At 45.5% G+C, this 22,840-nt stretch overlaps 1 protein-coding gene across 1 annotated transcript in view; it reads right to left on the bottom strand.

Annotated features, from left to right (window-relative positions):
- The window catches only part of myo16 (myosin XVI), an 85,880-nt gene that overhangs the window by 44,310 nt on the left and 18,730 nt on the right, over positions 1 to 22,840 (bottom strand). Inside the window, 11 exon segments of the mRNA XM_061842358.1 lie at positions 373 to 490; positions 1,439 to 1,541; positions 1,691 to 1,838; positions 2,862 to 2,979; positions 3,568 to 3,673; positions 7,148 to 7,275; positions 10,002 to 10,067; positions 12,975 to 13,085; positions 14,083 to 14,233; positions 14,309 to 14,459; positions 15,576 to 15,651. Coding sequence (XP_061698342.1) covers positions 373 to 490; positions 1,439 to 1,541; positions 1,691 to 1,838; positions 2,862 to 2,979; positions 3,568 to 3,673; positions 7,148 to 7,275; positions 10,002 to 10,067; positions 12,975 to 13,085; positions 14,083 to 14,233; positions 14,309 to 14,459; positions 15,576 to 15,651 — 1,276 coding nt within the window.

Here is a 22,840-nt window from a genome sequence, read left to right as displayed (position 1 = left end):
AAAAAAAAATAAAAAAGCTAATTTGATTCTACAAAAGATAATGACTTCATTCTTGGTTTTTCGGGTGGCCAGAATACTCCTTTTCTTGAGAAATAAACAAAAATATCAGATCATTTAAAGCGAACGCATAACGCGCCGTGAGATAGTTTTCAGCGGGTAAAGACGAGCGTGACTGGCGAGCTCGTGTGACATCGCGATGACGTCACGGAAGCCTGGCCGCCTCGCTAAATCGATCAGCGGCGGGGAGACTCGTGAGCGGATTTCTCCGCAGAGCTCAAAATAAAGAAAAGGGTTCGTTGACCTCCCGTCTTCCACTGACATCAGCCCCGCTTCCCCCGCTCAGGCCAGTGATGTCATTTTCCGGCGACTGACCTCGCTCAAGGAGCCGCAGGTCGGAAGCGAAGGCGCCGTCGGCGTCTGTCGGCGCCGCGAATCGCAGATCCCCGATGTGGAGCGCGGCGGCGAGCAGCGCGAAGACGGAATCCGTGTCCTGGTTGACACACAGAGATTGTTTAAAATCTAAAGGGACACATGAAAATGTAATTATTTTTTTCAAAAATATATCATCTTTGATGTACTCTAATCGGGTTTGCAAGATAATTTGCTTTGGAAAATGCCCAGGATGCCCCTTTTAGCGCTAGCTGCAGATGTTGGATTGAGTGTTTATTCTCGCGTTGTCCAAAAGTGCTGGTGTTTTGACGTAGTTAAATATTACTTTTCAACAGAATTTCCTTTTGTGTACAAAATATGACCGGTGGGGTTGTAGGTAACCTGTGCGATCCAGGTTTACGAAGTCATGCTCACAAAGTTTTGGGAATAAAATGTCTCCTGCTGCTGTATTTTATGATGGTGGCACTTGGTGGTTTAAATATTTCCTTCGGTGATACGTGGTGTGATACGTGACTACAACACGTATTATAGTTAGTCAGTCAGTATAATCATTTTTCTTCACTTTTAATAGATAGCATGAGAGAAACAGATTAACATAAGTATATAACAAGGAACCCCCCACCACATCCCTTCTTAACGTGAAGTGATCAACAGTACTTAACATTCGTGTGCATAATGTTCCATAATTTCATTTGCTAACAATATATGTAATTATACGGTGAGGTGACTTATATGTTTTTTTTTTTTTTTCCCAAGTAGGAAAACCATAACAATGATGTGACGCATGATTTGACACTGCTTATTTAGGGTAAGATATTTGAAATAAATCAAGGTAATCACAGTATTAGAAATATGGAAACTATATGCTGAACACCAAAACAGGGACAAGAAAAACAACAACGATATTTCTTGTTTTGAGTCGTGCTGTGTATTAATGTCCCGTTTTTGCAAGCGATAACGCATGACTTTTGACCGCCTTCAGCATCGAGCTCGTGTTTATCAATAACCTTGACAGGAAATGGCCGCCAAACGTGGAGCCAGTCGATACCTGCTTGCTGAAGCCCATCGCTTGAAAAGCTTGCTTAACGGCGGCGAGACGCTCCCTGCTCTCAACAAGAGGATTGCACCCCGGAAGTCCTCCATTAAGATACCTGCACGAAAAGAATAATTCATCACTGCAAGATGTCCCCAGTTAACACGGATATTTTTGACGTGTAAACCCGTCAATGGCATTGAACGTGCTTAAGACGCGTTGGAAATGGCCAGAAACGCTCCGTTTGGAATCTTTGTGGCGACACACCTGTGAGCCGAGATGTTATCGAGGTAAAGAGTCTTCTTCTCCTCGGGCGACAGACCCTCAGCCATCAGGTAGAAGATGTGGAAGCCGTGTTGCTGAAGCGGACATTGGACCACGCGGGACTTCTCCAGCATGTATGTGCACACATGCGCTGAAAAAAAAAAAATCAAATAAAATCACAAATTCACAATCTTTAGTGGAATCCGGGTGTGAGACAAAAATGAGAATATTCTCAATGGTCAAACTAGAGGGCGGCACGGTGGCGCAGCCGGTAAAGCGTTGGCCTCACAGTTCTGAGGACACGGGTTCGACCCCGGCCCGGCCTGTCTGTGGAGTTTGCATGTTCTCCCCGTGCCTGCGTGGGTTTTCTCCGGGCACTCCGGTTTCCTCCCACATCCCAAAAACATGCAACATCAATTGGACACTCGAAATTGCCCGCAGGTGTGATGGTGGGTGCGACTGTTTGTCTCTGTGTGCCCTGCGATTGGCTGGTGACCTGCCTGTTGACAGCTGGGATAGGCTCCAGCACCCCCCGCGACCCTCGTGAGGATAAGTGGCAAAGAAAATGGATGGGTGGATGGATGGATGGATGGTCATACGGAAACTGGAAAAATTTGCTTTTACTACCCCCTGCTGGAAAAGTACGACATTGCACACAAAACTAGAAACAGCCATGTAGATTGATTGATTATTGATTAAACTTCGATCCATCCATCCATTTTCTTCGCCGCTTATCCTCAAGGGGGTCACGGGGAGTGCCGGAGCCTATCCCAGCTCGTCAACGGGCAGGAGGCGGGGTACACCCTGAACTGGTCGCCAGCCAATCACAGGGCACATGGAGACAAACAGCCACACTCGCAATCACACCTAGCGTCAATTTTGACTGTCCAATTAATGTTGCGTGTTTTGGGGATGTGGGAGGAAACCGGAGTGGCCAGAGAAAAGCCACGCAGGCACGGGGAGAACATGCAAACTCCACACAGCCGGCCGGGTCCGGGATTGAACCCCGGGGTCCTCGGAACTGTGAGGTCAACGCTTTACCAGCTGATCCTTCATTAGACTTAATAAAATTAATAAAAGAACCACAAGATGGTCATTTATTTGGAATTCAACTCGGTGTACGCTCTCAACAAAAAGAGGGACGAAAGTGAAATTGAAAGTTTGCGTGACCGACCTCTGAGCGGCGTTTTCCTCTTGTCGCAGTACTGGACGCTCAACATCTTGATGAAGCGGCTGGAGTTGCTGTTCTTCTCCGTCCGCGCGTGCCCGAAAGCCTCCAGGACGCAATTCACCTGCGTCAGTGAAAAATGAAAGATTGCGTCGGAAGCGCACGCTTCTCCGTGGTTTTTTTTTTTTTTTTTTTTTTTACATTCCACCACCAGGGGTCAGTGTGCATCCACATACCGGATACATAGTAAAAACGCACCGCAGCGTGGAATTCCGAATATTCCCGAGATGATAAGGGAGCACACTGACCCAGATATGGGCGGCTGCGCGGGGATGACTTTATCACGGAACACTGCGCGTGTTCTCACGAGCTCCACGCCGAGCTGGATTTAAGAGCGCCGAGCACGACATGACACCGCTAACCGAAGGGAATTATGACAAAACTCGCTTTCCTGCTGGCCCCCGTTGGATTGAAATGAAGAGTTTTATTTATTGGTTATTGTGAATGCAATCCAACATCCTCAGCCTAAATACACACTCAATTTCCTGTGCTCCAGTTGTTGTTATTGTTTGTTTGTTTTTGTCCTAATCCAGTACGGCTATCAGTAAAATTCTGTGCATTCCGCTCAAATAATATTTCTTTTTTTTTTTTTTTTTTTTTTTTTGTGGGCCGTGACGACCCGGGTCGACCCTCTCGCCGGATCCGAACGTACGTGGTTCATTCTGGATTCCAGCGCGAAACCTTTGGCGCCGGATCTGGCGGTCAGGTGTCGTACGATGTGCTTACAGGCCTCCGTTTTCCCTGAACCGCTTTCGCCGCTAAAAAATAAAAACACACAAAGAGTAAATTTTAGGGTCATGTGATGTTTCGTAAATAATCTTTATACATTTGTATTGCCACCAATATTCAAAACATAAAGTGAAACAGTTCGCATAAAATATGAAATTATGCAAAACCTTTATGAAATCCATTGGCAAGATTCACATATTCATAACTGTCGTTCAAGTGTAAAAATAATTTAACCACTCCTTCGAATTTTTTTAAGACAATTGACATACTTTTAATGCAAAGGTCGGGTTGAAAATGTGCATCCCGTGTTTCATTTTAACAAAACAACAATCCATCCATTTTTTTTGCTGCTTATCCTCACGAAGCTCACGGGGAGTACTGGAGCCTATCCCAGCTGTCAACGGGGCAGGTCACCAGCCAATCGCAGCACACATAGAGACACTCACAATCACACCTACGGGCAATTTAGAGTGTCCAATTAATATTGCGTGTTTTTGGGATGTGGGAGGAAACCGGAGTGCCCGGAGAAAACCCACGCAGGCACGGGGAAAACATGCAAACTCCACACAGGCGGGGTCGGGCTCGAACGCGGGTCCTCAGAACCGTGAGGCCAATGCTTTACCAGCTGATCCACCGTGCTGCCACAAAAATAACCACTAAAACTTAAAAACAATATACCATTACCGCCACGTATACAATGCGAGTTGCCATAATTCACTTTTTTCTCTTAACGTAGCTTGTTGATGCTACTCCTTCTTCCGGAAGGTTTAGCCAAAAAAAAATAGCAAAAGAAAAAGCAAAATACGACTCCCCGCCTCGTCACGGTTTGTGAATCCACCTCCGCGAGGTTATCCACTCATCGACATTTTTGTGCTTTTTCCATAATGACGCCAAATGATTCTTGTCAAGTGCTAATTGGTGTCAAGGAAGTATCTTGAAGTGAAACACCTCGACCGGAGGACTCAAGTCCTCACCCCGCTGGACAGGACCGCCTCAAAAAAAAAAAAAAAAAAAAGTGATGAAGTGATACAATATCATATATGGATGCCCTGAAAGGTTTCTACCGTATCCTCATCGTATTTATGATTTAATATAATTCTCACTGTTTTCTCATTAAAATAAGTCTCCAGGGTATGCTTATTTTATTATTATTTATTTTTTGCAAGAGTAGGTGTCAAGTGTTACTCATCGTGATGTCTCATAGGTTGTGTCATCGCATGCGGCACGACACCGCCCCCCCCCCCACCTCCACCCTACGGTTTCGACGCATCCTGCTGATGTCATGCCCCGCTACGGTGATCAGCGCAGCCCCCGTGCAGTCCCCGCCGCGGCGCAGCTGTACGACATGAGGTTCTGCCGCAGTCCATGTCGTGACACATCCACGCACGGCAGCAGCAGATGGCTGCAAGAGGTCAGAAGTCCCCACCCCCCACCCTTAATGATAGCAATACACAGCTCGCTTTGTCAGTGCGTATTTCCTGCACGGAACCAAGCCGAGGGTGAGGTCCGATGGTATTATCCCGGGGTCTATTTTTTGACCAGATTTTAGACTTCAAGGGTGTTTGGTCAGCGACCTGGCCTCAGGGATTCTGACCGTTGACTGAATGTCTTTGAACACGGAACCGAGAACAGATTGCAGATTCGAGTCTTGGGGAAGGGGAGCTATTTTAGCTCATCGCTTCGGATTGGCTTGCGGATGATGGATCGAGCCTTAAGGTTCAGTTTATATTGGTTTCTGGTAGTGGGGGAGAAAAAAAATCGTTCTGACGACTCGGGACTCAGTGAGGGCATCTCAGCAGTGCTGAAAAGTCGCATTGGCTCATCCCTAATTATAAATAAAACGACATGCGATCTGACTGGAGCGATTGTCACGCTAATCTCACTGTTGATGACGCACTCGCCATCCCACCTTCAGAGCCCACGGTGGAAGCGAAATCCGAATCAGGATTTTCCTCTCCGCACTGTCACAAATTCAACTGGCAGAAATGTGCTTTAACACCATTTTAAGGCTTTCCAAAATCCATTACAGCCCCGGCGGCGGGCGTGAGCCGAGCTTTCAGGCGGCCGAGGCCTTTAGCCGAGCTTCGGTGGTGGCGGAGGCCTTTAGCCTAGCTTCGGCGTCCGGGGCTAATGGAAGCTCGGCTCGTGGCCTGCCGCCGCCCACTATGTTAGCCCCGGACGCTGAAGCTAGGCTAAAGGCCTCCGCCGCCACCTAAGCTCGGCTAAAGGCCTCCCCGGAGGTGGCCCGGCTACGGTGGCGGCGGAGGATTTTAGCCTAGCTTCGGTGTCCGGGGCTAACGGCCTCCGCCGCCTGGAATCTCGGCTCGTGGCTGCTGCCAGAACTACCTCGTCAGACTCCGTGTCATTCCCGTCCGAATAACACTCCGCGGCTGCCAGCCTGGAGCTCCCGGGGTCCTTTGTTTACGAATTTATGCCGCGTGTAGGCCTCCGAGTAGTCAGACTCAGCGTCATTCCGCCCGAAGAACCATCCAAATATTCAACATTAATTACAGCCAGTTCAGGTTCAGATGTGTGTGGAAGTATTACTCCGTCTTCCAGCTCAACCGATACTGCTACTTCTTCATCAGATGAGGATAAATCAGCTCTGGGCATGAATGGTGTCCCATCTCATCCAGCGTTTGGAACAGAACGGTACACATCACATACGCTCATGCAACTCGCGAAAATGGCAGCGCCCCTGAAAATTCGCACTTGTCGATAAAATTCTTCTCAAAACACTATTAAGTGAGAGAGGATTTAACATCACATTGTCAAGATAAAGTGCATATTACATGACCTATTGGATAAGCTGTTAATGCAAAAACAATCCGACGTAACTGCATCAGGAACGCTTCGAAAGGGGTCGACACGTTTCCAATGACCAACTACAACGGTGCGGCTGACCGCCACGCAAACCGCGAAACAAGAAAAGACAGACCACCGACCACATTCATCTTACAAGAAAATCGTCCAAACAATTCTGTCGTGCTAATTTCACGTGAACCCGAGTTAGATCTGGAACGACTGTCACCCGTTTCAAACTCGACACGCGTCTCCAATCATTTTTGAAAAACGGCGGACCGGAGAGATCCAAGAGAGGCAAAGAAGTGAGAAAAAGAGTGGAAAAGAGAGGACAAGAAAGGTTAACGTCCTTGTGTGCACGCATCGAGCGAGATGGTTAGCCCGTGGCCAGGGCGCATCAACTCACCCCAGATTGGTTACAACTCAGCGGGAAAGCTTCCTGAGAGCTGCAGCGAAGCGTAATTGCAATCAAGGAGCCGGCGCCGCCGGGCCAAGTACAAAGAGCGTGACGCCGCAACGCTCCAAACACACCGTCGGCAGCGTGCGAACGCCGAACAGGCCCGCGGCTATTTATCTCTCAGGAGGGGAGGGGGGTTAACAGGTGTTGAAACAGAATGAGCCGACTTTATTATCTTTGCTATTTGTTTTGGGGTTTTTTTCTGCCTCGGTGCAACTGGGACAGTTCGTGTCGGGACACACACCTCAGGATGAAACATTGCGGTCTTCTCTCCTGAACCATCATGTGGTAGGCTCGCTCCGCCGAGGAGAAGATGTGAGGCGGGAGGGAGGAGCACAGGCGGCCTGTGGAGCTCAGGTACAACTGGCTCACCTGAGGGGGACAAAACAGGCGCAATCCTTTCAGTTCTTAGCTTGGAAACGAACAAAACCGAGCCGCTAATGCGCACCGGGTTAGCCGCGATTGTAGAAACCCCGCAAGAAACTTTAGACCCTTGCGGCTTTTCATTGCTTTTACGGACTGTAATTCAACTCAAAGCGATTCACATATTACAGTGGATAGAAAATCTATAAGCAATTCTATTGATCAGTGATTATCACCGATACATTTGCGGAAATGCCGTTCACACAAAGCCAGGTAAAAATGTGATAAATCTTGCAAAATACTTGAAGTGGGAGGCAAAGGACGTGATCTTATCCATTCATACTGTACTCTTTTTTTCCATCAGGTTCTGGACTTAAGTATTCGCGACTATGTTTCAACAGTATTTTGTACTATATTTCTTTTTTAATCTTCTAATTTAACATTAGCTTAACCGAGCTAACCCTTCCCCTAACCATTACCCTAACCTTAAATCCACTTATCGTTTTCCGCATTTGATTCCTGCCCCTTCCCCTAACCCTAAGTCCACTTCCCTTTTCCCTTATACAATCCCGATCCCAAATCCTTACCCTAACCCTAAGAACCGACGATTAAATTTACAGACAGGACCCAACAGACGACTATTGACTGAAGAAGACTGACATTAGCCGAAATGTTGTCACCCTGCAAAAAAAAACCTCATTCATATTGCTAAATTTTTTGTTTCCACGTTAGGAAAAGCTGGCATGCCCGCCCCCCGCCGCCGCCCTAAATGGAGCACCGTCCCTCACTTGAGGGTGCAGGTGAAACCGCTGGTGCTATGCCTCCTTACCATCCCATGTATGAGGGTGTGGTCCAGAAGGCGAGATGTCCAGACCCTACATGAGCGCTCCCCCTATCAAGAACTACATCATGCCGCCTTCTGGAACGGGACAGGGCCCTCCCATGGGGAACCCAACGGATCGACCGCCCAACCTGGGTAAATATGCACCAGTGATGACACCACGTACCCACCAGGGGGACAGCGGAAAGGCTATCCTGCTGGTACGGAGCAACACGGGCCCATGATGAGCTACAACGTCTCCGGTCAACCGTTACCACCGGGGGGGCTAGTGCAGACCCCCAATTATGACTATGGCCACCCCCGGCCTCACTTAACGGAGCCCGCGGGCTGTGGATCCAAGAGAACTGCATCTAACGATGTTCTTAATTGAGAGTACGCAAATCTGGAGGGTGGTCGGAAGTAATTGGCATTGAAATGGAAGCAAGTAGCCACGCAAATGTGATAAATTGGATAAATCTAAATATTAATTTGGTTCAAATTAGGGAGGTGAACAGACGAAGGGGTTATTACTAAATTAGAAAGGATAGGAGAGGATGTCAGTTTGTCAGGGTGAAAGTTCTTTGGGTCGGAGGGGCCGTGCACCTCCCTTCTCCATTTGTGGAGGAAGTTCCAGCTCAACGCACCGAACCCTGACCAACGTTGGCCACAGCGCGATGGAACAATCCACGCCGAAAACCTCGTCCAAATTTGAAGATCCTGGCGCGACGTCGGATTTCTGGCGCGAGCATGCGGGAGGGTGACAGACAGCGAGCAGACCGCAGATATTGTGACATATGTCCCACCTCCCAGAGGGACGGACCTTGGCAGGGGAAGAGATGTCCTCCGATCAAGTCCAAATCGTGCTAACGTGCGGCGCTCCGAGAGTGGCATTTGTTCAAAATTCAGTTTTGGGTTTTGCGTATGGCTCCAGCCTTGATTTCTTGATGGCATGCTCAGCCTTATGCTTGTGCATTGATGGCAGGAATAATGCATTATTGATCAACCGCAAAGTCCATTTCACGTCGACGTCTCTCTATTAGACAGCCGACATCCGTTATTGTGTAACTTTTAAAGTGCGTTGCCAGGGCGACCCCACCTAAACGTACGATAAGTTCATGGAAAACTTTACATATCCATCCATCCATTTTCTTCGTCTCTTATCCTCACGAGGGTTGCGGGGAGTGCTGGAGCCTATCCCAGCTGTCGGGGTACTCCCTGAACTGGCCGCCAGCCAATCGCAGGGCACATCGAGACAAACAGCCGCCCTCACAATCACACCTAGAGGCAATTTCGAGTGTCCAATTATTGTCGGATGTTTTCGGGATGTGGGAGGAAACCGGGAAGCCCGGAGAAAACCCACCCAGGCACGGGGAGAACATACAAATTCAACACAGGCGGGTCCGGGATTGAACCTGGGACCTCAGAACTGTGAGGCCAACGCTTTACCGGCTGACCCACCGGGCCCCTTTACATATCTTCCTCATTAAAATGTAAATTTTGTATTTTAGGGCTAATTGGCTTTCCTAGAAACTTGATAACGTAGAGATCGGTTAAAACACGGGTGTGAAATTTAAGGCCCGGGGGCCAGATTGGGCCCACCACATGATTTAATGTGGCCCTCCAGCCAAATCCAGAGTGTCAATTTTCACGATTCTTGCTAAAAATCTGTACCAAAATTTCAAATAGTCATCGTCACAAATGATGAAGTTGAGATATTACAAGCATTTTTGTATTACCAGTTGAAAAACACATTGCCGTTGATTTCTGATTCCAAAACTAGTTGAATATGTAAATATGATGAGACGATTAAATATTTTCATTGTTTCACAGTCACGACGGGCCCTCCGAGGGACACCGGAATTACAACGCGGCCCGTGAGAAAAACGAGTTTGACGCCCGTGGCTTAAAAGCTCACCAAAGTGGAGTAGATGGGCAGCGCTTTGTTGGGGTTGACCAGCAAAAGAATGTGACCGATGTACGTCTGCAAGAGAGCATAAAAAAATAAAAACAACATTCATGTCAGTATGGCAGCTGAGGTGATACACTTACACTCGGAGATCCTTTGGGAAAATATATCGCTATCGAAAGTTTTTGAAGCGTGGCCTTGCTCTCTGCTCTCAAGCAAAGAGTCCCAACGGAGCCTTGAAAGCGGCCAGAACGCGTCGACCCCGCCGGCTCACGGTCGACGTCCTGAACAGATTTTCGTCTTTAACGAGGGAGGCGTACGGGTGCGTCCAAGAGGCCGGGGCGACTTTCAGAACCGTAACGCGGTAGCCAACCGTCGAGCCGTCGCTAATGACGGTCGTGCGCGGTTTCGATTGCTGCTCATGCTGAGCGAGGGGGTGGTTAGTGGGCCGTTGGCAGCGGGTGAAAGAAGCCTCGTCAAAATATCAGCTCCGGCCACCCTGCTGGGACCATATGGGGGGGGGGGGGGCAAGTTCGCCGTCTTTGTGCTCACACCATCACTGGCCCATTTTTTTTTTTTTTAATCAAGGCAATTGTTGGGTAGGATGCATTTAAAATGGGCGTATTACTTGTATTTATTTATTATTTATTTATCCACCTATTTATTTATTTATGTATTTATTTTTATTTTTATTTTTATTTTTCATTCAATGGTAATGCAGTGAACAACACAGACGTGCGTAGTACATCGCAAGTGATATATCGTATATTACTATAAAATTTAAGAAGGCTTGCAAACATTTTTTGGATTTTTGATTACTGGTTACGCCTCACTCGAAATCCGCCACCCCCCCCCCCAAAAAAAAAAAAAAAAGCAGGAACAGGAAGCAATACACGTATGCAATATGGAAAACATGACTCGGAAAATTTGGAGATGAATCAAAATGATTTGGAAAATCATATTTCTTTCTTTTTTTCTTGAGCTTCTTGCTTGTGTGATTATGTTAAAAAAAAATCAGTGAATCGGTGAAATGCTTTATTATGACTTCATCAAGTTAAGTTTGAATAATTATTCATATCAAAGCGATATTGCACAATTGTTTGAGAATGTTAGCGATGTAATTAAAAGTAAATGTCTTTGTGGCTACAATAGTTTGACCCTGCACAGGACTAATTATATTTCCAAGATTACTTACGAGAAAAACAATTTGACCCTGGAACGGATTAATTAATGTCCTTTATTACCTTTGGGGAAAAAATGTTTAAAACGAAATACTGGAAAAGTGGAGCAGGCAGGGACTTTATTATGATTTATATTACCGTATTTTCCGCACTATAAGGCACACCCGCATTATAAGGTGCACCTCCAACGAATGGCATATTTTAGAACTTTTTTCATATATAATTATAAGGCGCATAGAAAAGATGCTACAGTAGAGGCTGGAGTTATATTATAAATCTATTAGATGGATATATGGATATTGATCCACATATAAGGCGTACCAGATTATTATGCGGTCTGTCGGCTTTTGAGAAAATTATAGGGTCTTAGGTACGCCTTGAATTGTGGAAAAATATGGTATTGTATTTATTACCAATTTACATTATCTATCCATCCATTTTCTTCGCTGCTTATCCTCACAAGGGTCGCGGGGAGTGCCGGAGCCTATCCCAGCTGTCAACGGGCAGGAGGCGGGGTACGCCCTGAACTGGTCGCCGGCCAATCGCAGGCCACAGAGAGACAAACAGCCGCACTCACAATCACACCTATGGGCAATTTAGAGTGTCCAACTAATGTCGCAGGTTTTGGGGATGTGGGAGGAAACCGGAGTGCCCGGAGAAAACCCACACAGGCACGGGGAGAACATCCAAACTCCGCATAGGACCACCGTGCTGCCCCAATTTACATTATATTATACGGTAATTTCTCTATTACAATAATGTTGCTATGTAATAATCATATGGGTGGCAAGTGGGTAGAGCATTGGCCTCACAATTCTGGGGACCGGGGTTCAAATCCCAACCCTGCCTGTGTGGAGTTTGCATGTTCTCCCTGTGCCTGCGTGGGTTTTCCCCAGGCACTCCGCTTTCCTCCCACATCCCAAAAACATGCAACATCAATTGGACGCTCTAAATTGCCCGTAGGTGTGATTGTGAGTGCGACTGCCGTCTGTCTCCATGTACCCTTCGATTGGCTGGCAATCACTTCAGGGTGTATAGACACCCCCCCCCTTCACGCCTGATGACATCTGGGATAGGCTCCAGCATGCCCATGACCCTCGTGAGGATAAGCGGCTCAGAAAATAGGTGGATGAACGGATCACTGGCCTGTATGGAATATCAAGTAAAGAATGAAAACAGCTGCATCAGCTGCATCCGGTACCCGCTTCGGGATCTCTCCAATATTTCCCGGAATGTCCGAAAACCACCAGATGAGATGACGAGCTGTCGGCAGCAGCATCCGAGCAGACTTGCGCTCGCTTGACACGAGCGGCCCGCAAAGCGCGAGCGAGTCTTTTCGTCCCCGAAGTTGAAATTACCCTCAATTGCATCGAGCGCGCTGCGACGTCGGCATCGGCCTTTTCTCGTCAACACATTACATGTCATTTCTCCCTTTCTATTGTGTCCCCAACTCAACCCCCCGCCTCGGACCACCTTGTCACCCGTGTGGACCTCCACGATAAAAGCCCATTCAGTGCGTGCCGTGTAGGTCCAGGTTTTGCTCTAAAGAGAAGATGAGGAAATGACGTGTATTTTGAAAGGGCGCAATTGTGAAAAATGACGGCAATTTGGTGCTGAATGTATCCATTTTTTTTTTTAATCAATCAAATTGGTATTGATTTTTTTCCCCAGTCGCTAGTCTAGGTTGCGTGTTTTATTGTTCCCAAATGGCAGCGACAGACAGTATTTGGTCTCAAAACCCGGTTGACCAAGCGTCCATTTTATGAGGTACACCTGCCGAAAACCTAAATCGGAGACTTACGTATATTTGGTTGTTGCCGAAACGCTTCTGCATTTCGTAGAGCAAACTGCTGTCGGTCAGCTCGCTGAGAGACGCCAGGTCGTCGTTGGGCGCCGGAGGCATCAGCTTCACCTGAGGGCAGACACACAGACCTCCAATATCAATACATATTTTCTTACATTGTCTCGTTATATCGCAGGTTGGGTCTGGAAAGTATCCTCCGGTTAAACGGCACTGCATTTCGAATAGATGTCACCGCTATGTCAAGGGTATACGGCTGGACCACAACACAAACCTGGCATCTGTAAAGCTCAGAAAGAGTTTCCATTTGTACATCTCTTTCGTTTACAGCGCTTGTCCTCGCGGGCCTATTCCAGATTACTTTTGACAGGGTGGGAAACTCCCTGGATTGGTTGACAACCAATCGCGGGGCACATGCAGACAAACAACCATTCACACTCACCTTTATACCTTTTTTTTTTTTTAAATCTCAAGTAGACTTGACTATTGTAATGGTCTTCTGACTGGACTTCCAAAAAAAAGAGTCTGAAACAGCTGCAGCTCATTCAGAATGCTGCAGCTCGCGTTCTGACCAAAACAAAGCGGTCAGAGCATAGAACTCCAATCCTAAAGTCCTTGCACTGGCTTCCAGTCAGCTTTAGAACAGATTTTAGAGTTCTGCTACCGATCTATAAGTCACTAAATGATTTAGGTCCTGAAATGCTTACAGAATTCAAACCCGACGGAGTCAGGTCAAATAGTGGAGTGCAGAGTCCAAAGCAAACATGGCGAAGCAGCATTTAGCTATTATGCTGCACACAAAATGTTTTAAATGTTTTATCTCTTTGTTTTCAAATGCCTTTAATCATGTAAAGCACATTGAGTTACCTCCTGTATAAAATGCGCTACACAAATAAATTTGCATTGCTTTGCTTTACCCGGCGAGAATTTAGAAAGTTTCCAGTGACTCGAACAAATACATTTTTGGAATGTGGAGGTAGGCAGAATGCTCGCAGACACACGTGACCTAACCCAGGATTCAAACCAACGACCTCTCGACATGCTAACCACCACACCACATTCCCATAAATGTGTTGAAATATTTAAAAAAAGAATAAGTGCAAATTACCTGTTCCAATTTGGTTGTTCCTGAGCTAAAAGGGGAATCCAGGATGTTTTCCAGCGAAGGTTGGCGGGAGGGCGCCCCGCCCCCCTCTCGGAACATGGCCCACTTCTCGAGGAGGCTGTCCCGTTTAGCCATGGGGAGGCCCAGAGGCTTCCTGTCAGGTTCGTGAAAGTCGTCACAGTTAAAAACGGGCCAGGAGGCGGATGACGGCGGCAAGTGTTTAACCTACAGATTCTTGACGGGAGTGTTGAGGTCACGAGCGCCGGCGTCATAGCGGTGGTCCAGGGAGAGCGGAGGGGCCGAGGTGTCCTTCAGCCTCTGCTGCCAGCTTGCCTCTCCGTTCAGGAGCAAGTCCGCGATCTGCTCAGACGCTGCAACGTCTGCAGACATTGCAACCAAAATCAAAATCGAGAGGCGTTCAGCATGCGAGTGACGTAAGTTGGACATGAATCACGAGCGGAGTTATTGCGTACATTTCTGCTGGTACGCAGCGTCTATGAATCTCTTCGAGGCACTTGTGGGCTGAGCGGAGTTTTGTTTTTATAGCAAGGCATTAATTTCCCCGCCAAAATCTTCCCCCCCACGCCGTTAAATGGAAAAACCCAATTACAGGAGATCCTCAGTTCACAGCCATTCCGGCGTACGATCCTTCGACGTTAACCACGGACGAGCTTCCGTCACGTTACGTCGCCACGCGGCACCAGAAGCAACGCTCGAAAATAATATTTCTTACGAACTACTACATTTCAATATGTTATGGACTGTGAAATTTGAGCGCTACGAAGCGGAAATATTTCACACTCGAGCACCACTTAGGGGGTTATTGGACACGGAGGTCGCGTTGCAGCCGACGACCCCCCTGACTCTCATCGCTTACTCGCGGACCTCATAAAGAAGCTGAAGACAGGATGTGGGGCTCTAACGGAGAAAGATGGGGGGGGGGGGTCGGGGAAGTCTCGGAGGGCTGTTCTCTTGCACTTTGCGAGCTCACAAGCTGGAGGGGGGCAGCTATTGATTTTGGCCAGACGGATGCGGGCCCACACAAAATGGCCACAGGCGGACGCTGCCTTTGCTTTTACGCGGTGGGAAATTGGAGGTGAAAGTTGAGACGTGAAAATGTTCCATTTGTAAAGCATATTGATCCATATTGAACAATCACAAGCGGTTGCGTGGAATTTATGACAATTCGTAAAGATATTAAGTCACGACTGATTATTCACGCTAACATCCGACGTAAACATTGTGCGGAGGTGAGAACAGAAACGTGCAAGGCGTCGGTGAGCTTTTCCCACTCGAAGATTAATTATCGCTTGTAAATATGCACAGATGTGTCCAGAAGATGAAGAGCAGAATCTTTTTGTGTCTTTTTATTACGAGCACAATAATTGTTCAAGTCGAGTGTGGGCTCGCGTGGTTCGGCCATTTCTCGGGTTTGCCTCGTTCGGCCTCCTGAAGCTGTCCGACGTGCGTTCCACGTGTATGCAAATGCGCGTTACCTGAGGGCTTGTCGTGGTTGCAGTTCAGCAGCGTGGGGTTGGCGCCGCGCCTCAGGAGTTGACTAACGATGCTCGCCTGGAAGGGAGGGATGGAGGAAACGCTCTCTCGTGATAGAGCTCGTGTTGAAAGGGCAACAAATGCCATATTTCATACTGGAGTGCTCCTGAATAAATGGATGGATTTCCTCAAAGTGGCCAGGGGCATGTATGTATTTAATATTATTATACAAAATAGGGCTATGGGAGATGGCCTGGGGAAAAATAAATAAATGTGTGTATATATATATATATATATATATATATATATATATATATATATATATATATTTTTTTTTTTTTTTACAAAAAAAACATCTGATTCCTACTTTTTCACTTTAGCTTACAGAAAAAGCAAAGGAATGTGACATTTTTTAATTAAACATTTTTTTCTTCTGGGCTTAATTAACCTAATCAATGAATTATTAACTATGTAATTAATTTAATAATTATTTATTTATTTATTGTTATTATTATTTATAATTATTTGTTCCATCAACAATTTCGTTTTTTTTTTTAATTTAAAAAGAAGGACATTATTTTAAGTTGACTGCAGAAAAGGATGAAACATTATTGATCATGATTCAGTGACCGGTTTGGTCCATAACAATTAAAAAAAAAAGGCCAGCTAAATCAAATATTTGCAAATCTCTTGTTTTGATGAAATGGAAATATAATCACTACGCTTTTATGGAAGACTGAAATTTGGACAATTTTCAGTGTGTAAATGGATTTCTAAGATAGCTGTCGATATATTTGATAATGGATCAGTTGTTGATTCATCGTATGTTGGATCTAAACTCCCACAAAAATAATACAAAAAAATATAAATATCTCTATCTATTATGAAGGATCATCTTTAAATGCCGATTTTGACTAAAGGGGTATTTTTCCAGCAGGAAAGAAAGACACTCTATCTATCTATCTATCTATCTATCTATCTATCTATCTATCTATCTATCTATCTATCTATCTATCTATCTATCTATCTATCTATCTATATCTATCTATCTATCTATCTATCTATCTATCTATCTATCTATCTATCTATCTATCAATATTTTTTTTTTACAAAAATAAAACATCTGATTCCCAATTTAGTTTACACACAAAGCAATGGAATGTGACATTTTTTAATTAAACATTTTTCTTCTTCTGGGCTTAATTAACTTAATTAACTGTTGAGTATTTGTTCCATTAACAATTCCGTATTGTTTTTTTTAATTTAAAAACAGGACATTATTTCAAGTTGACGCCAGAAAAAGATGAAAGGTTATTGATTATGATTCAGTGACCGGTTTGGTCTATAACAAGTAAAAAAAAAAAACAAAAGGCAAAAAAATTTTGATTATTCTTTTTCAGGCAAATCATTTTTTAAGATAGCTGCGATATATTAGATTTTGTTGATTTGATGATCGTCTGTTGAAAAATGATAATAATAAAAAAATATACTGTGTATATATACACATAGATAGATAGATAGATAGATAGATAGATAGATAGATAGATAGATAGATAGAGATAGATAGATAGATAGATAGATAGATAGATAGATAGATAGATATAGATAGATAGATAGATAGATAGATAGATAGATAGATAGATAGATAGATAGATAGATAGATAGATAGATAGATAGATAGATAGATATAGATAGATAGATAGATAGATAGATGAAGTGTCTTTCTTTCCTGCTGGAAAAATACCCCTTTAGTCAAAATCGGCATTTAAAGATGATCCTTCATAATTCTTCATTCAAAAATTTTACATGAATAAAAATGGAAACTGCATGGCTTGGCTGGTCCGCAGGCAAGAGTAACACGAATGGGAACCGTGGCAACGTTCATCATAACGGAGGTCGGAACGGTCGCTAAATGTCGCTTCCAAATCGTTAAGTTGACAAAAACGATCCTGCTTTCGGCAACTGGCTCCAAACATTTTGCAGCCATGTTGTTCGTGGTAGCAGTGCATGTCAGCAACGCCACGAAAACAAGAGTCCTGAAAAAAAAAACTTGAATTATTCAATAAAAATCAATGATAAGTCCTAGTATAAAGGCGACAAAATAAAAGGGATTAGATGTCAAAGATGGCGTCCACGCGTATTGTGAAGACCACGTTGAATTCCGCCAGGGAATTCATTTCCATCATGGCTCCGCGCTTAATCCGAGTGCGACTGGCCACCGAGGCTCGTTATGTGCCACGGCGTACGCGGCTGTCAGCTGTCAGCACGAGTGAACTCCGACGCCTCTGAACTGAGATGATTTTCTGGGCTTTTTTTTGTGCGTGTTTGTGTTTCCTCGGGAGGGGGACGCGGCGGCATCTACTGGACGGAGGCGCCGCATCTGTCATTATTTGCAGCACATTTGACATGTGACACTCCTCACGCGAAAACCCCCCCCCATCATGCCGTCGTGTGCAATCACGTCAGACGGGAAGAAACCCCCTCGCAACGATCCTCATTCGTGAACACGTTGACGTGACACCGACTGTCACCTCTGACCTGCACTCTTCTTCTATCTGTCCGTCTTCCTGTCTTCATCTGTCACGCTTGTTTTTCGGTTTCATGTGTGGTGGACTCTCTTTACGTGCGTCCATTCTCCCCGGAAAAGCAGCGACAGTACGTTTTCTTTAGCGCGACGCTCACGACAGCACTGACGGATTTCAGGAACTCCTCGCCGTAAGACAGATGGCATCGTGTCGACGTTGTTCCGGTAAATACTGTTGTAGTGCAGCGCTAATAAAAATAGGATTGCCTGTTTGTGCGTCACTGCCAAGGGGAGTACCAGGCTTGATTTTCTCGGTTCTCGACCCCAATCCGTTCCAGGAAACGGTTCGAGATTTGTTCAGAATCCAAATCGAGATTTCCCATTACAATGAATGGAAAAATAAACAATGCGTTCTAAGCCTTAAAAAAATGGGCTTTTTAAAGCATTTTAAAAGCTTTTTTTCTGATAGTAAACTGCATAGTAGAAATACATGTATAGTTAAAATACTTTATATTATGAAATGATTCAAGAAATTTATTTATTCTTTGCTTAAAATGTATGCTTTAGTAGCAGAGTAGGCTAGGCTGGGAGTGCATTGCCATATCTGTAGCGACTCAGCCCCCAGCCTTGTAAACTCTTTTTCTATTAACAAAATTAAAAAACATTAACGCATGCCGATAATTCTTGTCATGATGATCGCAGTATTGGAAATTTTATTTTCACGAAGCCCCAATAAATATTCAGGTGACTTTAACTTCGAACTTGCTTTTGTGCATTGTTTTTGGTAGAAAAAAAAAATGATTTGGATTTGGTTTTGTAAAAAGCTTTGTAATATTTGTGTGACACTTAAAAAAAAAATGAAAATTTAACTAAGGTGGTCTTCAAGTTTGTGTAATTTTTTTCCCAAGTTATTTAGAGAAAATACTGATCAATAAAAGATGATGACAGTTATTGTTTTGGATAGCAAAAAGGATAAGCGCTTCAACAAGATTACAATTATCATATCATATTTCATCATCATCATATCATATTTAAAAGACCCTAGAATTTCTTTTCTGTCAAAACCCATTGATCCATTCTGGAAACAACTGCTAAATTTAATCTGCTGACAGCTAATTAGATTCATCACGCAATATTGAGTGATGAATCAAACTGACCACTAATAATTACTGCAATGACAAAATAATAATAATAATAATAATAAAATGACGAAGAAGCTACTGGTCAGAATATTCATGATGGCTTGCATTAGCTTCTTGTTTTGCTTTTCATCTTTTCATCATAACGCATTCCACTGGAACGGAGCTAATTTGGTTCACTCATTAACATTTTCCAGCGAGGTGCATCAAAATAATAATTAAAATGAATGGAAATAATCTCATTTTAAAGGCGATACATTGCAGAAAGTTGACTTTTTAATGACTTGTGTACAAATAGTTGCGTCTCCAGAGAGCCGACCCACCCGTCGAGCGTAAAATTGAACAACTGCAATTCCAGTTCGCTGTTGCATACACAAACAGGGGCTCATCCATCCATCCATCCATTTTCTACCACTTTTCCAGGTCGGGTCGCAGGGCAAGTGGCTTCAGCGGGGATACCCAGACTTCCCTTTCCTCAGCCACTTCTTCCAGCTCTTCCGGAGGGATCCCAAGGCATTCCCACGCCAACCGACAGACATATTCTGTCGAGCGTGTCCCGGGTTGTCCTCTGGGCCTCTTTCCGGTGGGATTTGCCTGGAACACCTCACCAGGGAGGCATCTGAATCAGATGCCCCAGCCACCTCATCTGGCTCCTCTCAATGCGGAGGAGTAGGGGCTCGACACTGAGGCCCTCCCGGATGACCGAGATTCTCACCCGTTCTCTAAGGGAGAGCCCGGACACCCTGCGGCCGCTTGTATCGGGGATCTTGTTCTTTTGGTCACGACCCACAGCTCGTGCCCATAGGTGAGTGTAGGAACGTAGATCCGGTAAATTGAGAGCTTCGCCTTTCAACTTAGCTCCCTCTTTACCACAACGGAGCGATGCAAAGTCCGCATCACTGCAGACGCTGCACCGATCCGTCTGTCAATCTCCAGCTCCATTCTTCCCTCACTCGTGAACAAGACCCCGAGATACTTGAACTCCTCCACTTGGGGAAGGATCTCGTCCCAGACCTGGAGAGGGCATCCCACCCTTTTCCGACTGAGGACCACAGTCTCGGATTTGGAGGTGCTGATCCTCATCAACAGCGGCTCAGCACCGGGTTTCTTCGCTCATGACATGAACTGCTAGTTTTGGTTAAGATCCAGATCCACTTTCAAGCTGTCTGACACACTATCATGCAAAGGTAACATCATGGAGATGCACCGGCATCGCTACTTGAGTTTTTTTCCCGGTTGTTTATGAAGTGCTGCCTCCATGAGTCAGAACGCTCTTATTGTCTTTATGGGTTTTAGTCCCGCTCTCACCCACAATCTGGGCTTCACTCCTTGAAAGTAAAAGCCACTTAATCACTCTGTTTAGTCTGTCGCCCCGGTTGTCTTGGAAATGTAAGAAAGACTTTTCCAATCCCTAAAAACTGTCTTGGAATATTAATAAGCGATACAGCAGTCGAGGCGTGAGAGTTCTTTTGTGTCGTCTGTGGTCCGAACGAAAGTGACTCAGCGCATTCGCCGCGGCAGCTGTTTAAAAAATGAGCGCGGAACCTCTTCCACGAGCCACAAAATGTCAGCTGTGCTCACAGCCTATAAATACTGGCTTGGACCGAGATCTCAACCTTATGGAGGATCCGGGAGGACGGGGAAAAGGTCGTCCGGACCCGGTGACCCTCCCCCTGACAGAAGTCAATTTAATATTTGTTAGATGCGACACAGAATCTTCTAAGGAGTCAATTTGAAGATGAATCACATGGCTTTCCTGTTCCCAAATCCCTCACATCGTAGAATAAAACGAATTAATCCACGCCCGGCGGAGCGTGTTCTGAAACATTTCATTAAAAGTCATTTTTAATCCCCTCACACACTGTAAGAATTTGAAAAGTCTTCCCCGGAGGGGTCAGCGGGCGCACTCACTTATCTCAATAGCGGGGAGAGCGGATCTTAATTAGCTGCGGGTAATAGGGTCGTACGTCTTTTTAAAGGGTGAGAGTGTGGCGTGTCTGCAACATTGCGCAGGGGGGTCTTTGGGTTTAACGCTCCAGTTCGAGTTACACCCGGTCGTCAGCGTTTCCAGGCAACTGTTTGCTATGACGGCCCCGCGTCAGCCAGACCTTCCATTCCGTCGAGCGGCAGTCGGTTTACTCGACGCGACCGCGGCAGCCCTGATGTCACAGGGCCCCGATAAAAAAAAAATGAATGTAGAAATTAAGAAGTAATTTGACCTCTCAAGGTGGCGGACACCAATCAGGAAAAGCACTCTATTATTAATTGAAATGTGGTATCTATTAAGTGTCTGTCTTCTTGTTTTCCTTTCAGCTTGTCCCGATTAGGGGTCGCCACAGCGTGTCATCTTTTGCCATCTAAGCCTATCTCGTGCATCTTCCTCTCTAACACCCACAGTCTTCTAGTCGTCCCTCACAACATCCATCAACCTTTTCTTTGGTGTTCCTCTCGCTCTTTTACCTGGCAGCTCCATCCTTACCATCTTCCTACCAATTTCCTCACTCTCTCGCCTCTGGACATGTCCAAACCATCGAAGTCTGCTCTTGTCTCCAAAACATCCAACTTTGCTGTCCCTCTAATGAGCTCATTTCTAATCCTATCCAACCTCGAGAACCTCAACATCTTCATTTCTCCCAGCTCCAGTTCTGCTTCCTGTTCTTTCTTCAGTGCCACCGTCTCTAATCAGTACATCATGGCCGGCCTCACCACTGTTTTATAAACTTTGCCCTTCATCCTAGCGGAGACTCTTCTATCACATAGAACACCAGACACCTTCCCCCAACTGTTCCACTTCGCTTGGACCCGTTTCTTCACTTCCTTACCACACTCAACATTGCTCTGTATTATTGACCTCAAGTATTTGAAGTCGTCCACCCTCGCCATCTTTTCCACCCCGGAGCCTCTCTCTTCTCTCTTCGCCCCTCTCCTTCATGCACATATACTGTTTTACTTCGGCTAATCTTCATTCCTCTCCTTTCTAGTGCATGCCTCCATTTTTCTAATTGTTCCTCCACCTGCTCCCTACTTTCACAGAAGAAAAAGAAGTGATTATTCTTATTGCCGTAGAGGCCACCACTTGAGGAACCCTACGATTGGCTGACGTTCTGCCCGCTGCTTGCCCCCAAATAATCTCACCCACGCCCTTAATTCGGACAGGTGCTACTGAAAATTAATGGGTCTAACTACAAAATGTTCAACCGTCTAAATCTATGCCTGGTTGCATGTTTTGCATAGAAATAAATCAATTTCCCTTTTGGCTATGTCAACAATCTTGCGCTTGACTTTCATGCCATGAAGGACATGAATGTGCTTTTTGGCAAAACGAAGCAAACGTTGGGAGCGATTGGAAATACGCACATTATTCTCTTTGTCAGCAGACGAGCCCAACGCCTCGAAAACGCAATTACAAAAATCACGATGAGTGTGCAATACCGCGACGTAATCGGCTTCTTCTCCTTCCCAGCATGAGATCCAATCAGCTTTCCTCCATGTCTTTGCTAGAAATGTCCGCTCCTTCTTTAAGAGCGACCGCTCAGGAGCTAATGTAAACCGCAATCTCGAATCCATACGCTAGGCAGTTGGGGATCAATGGAGGCAAAAAAAA

The sequence above is a fragment of the Syngnathoides biaculeatus genome, chromosome 14 (genome assembly GCF_019802595.1).
Source record: "Syngnathoides biaculeatus isolate LvHL_M chromosome 14, ASM1980259v1, whole genome shotgun sequence".
Lineage (NCBI taxonomy): Eukaryota > Metazoa > Chordata > Actinopteri > Syngnathiformes > Syngnathidae > Syngnathoides > Syngnathoides biaculeatus.
Note: the sequence above shows the minus strand (reverse complement) of the source record. Positions and strands in the feature narration are given on the sequence as shown.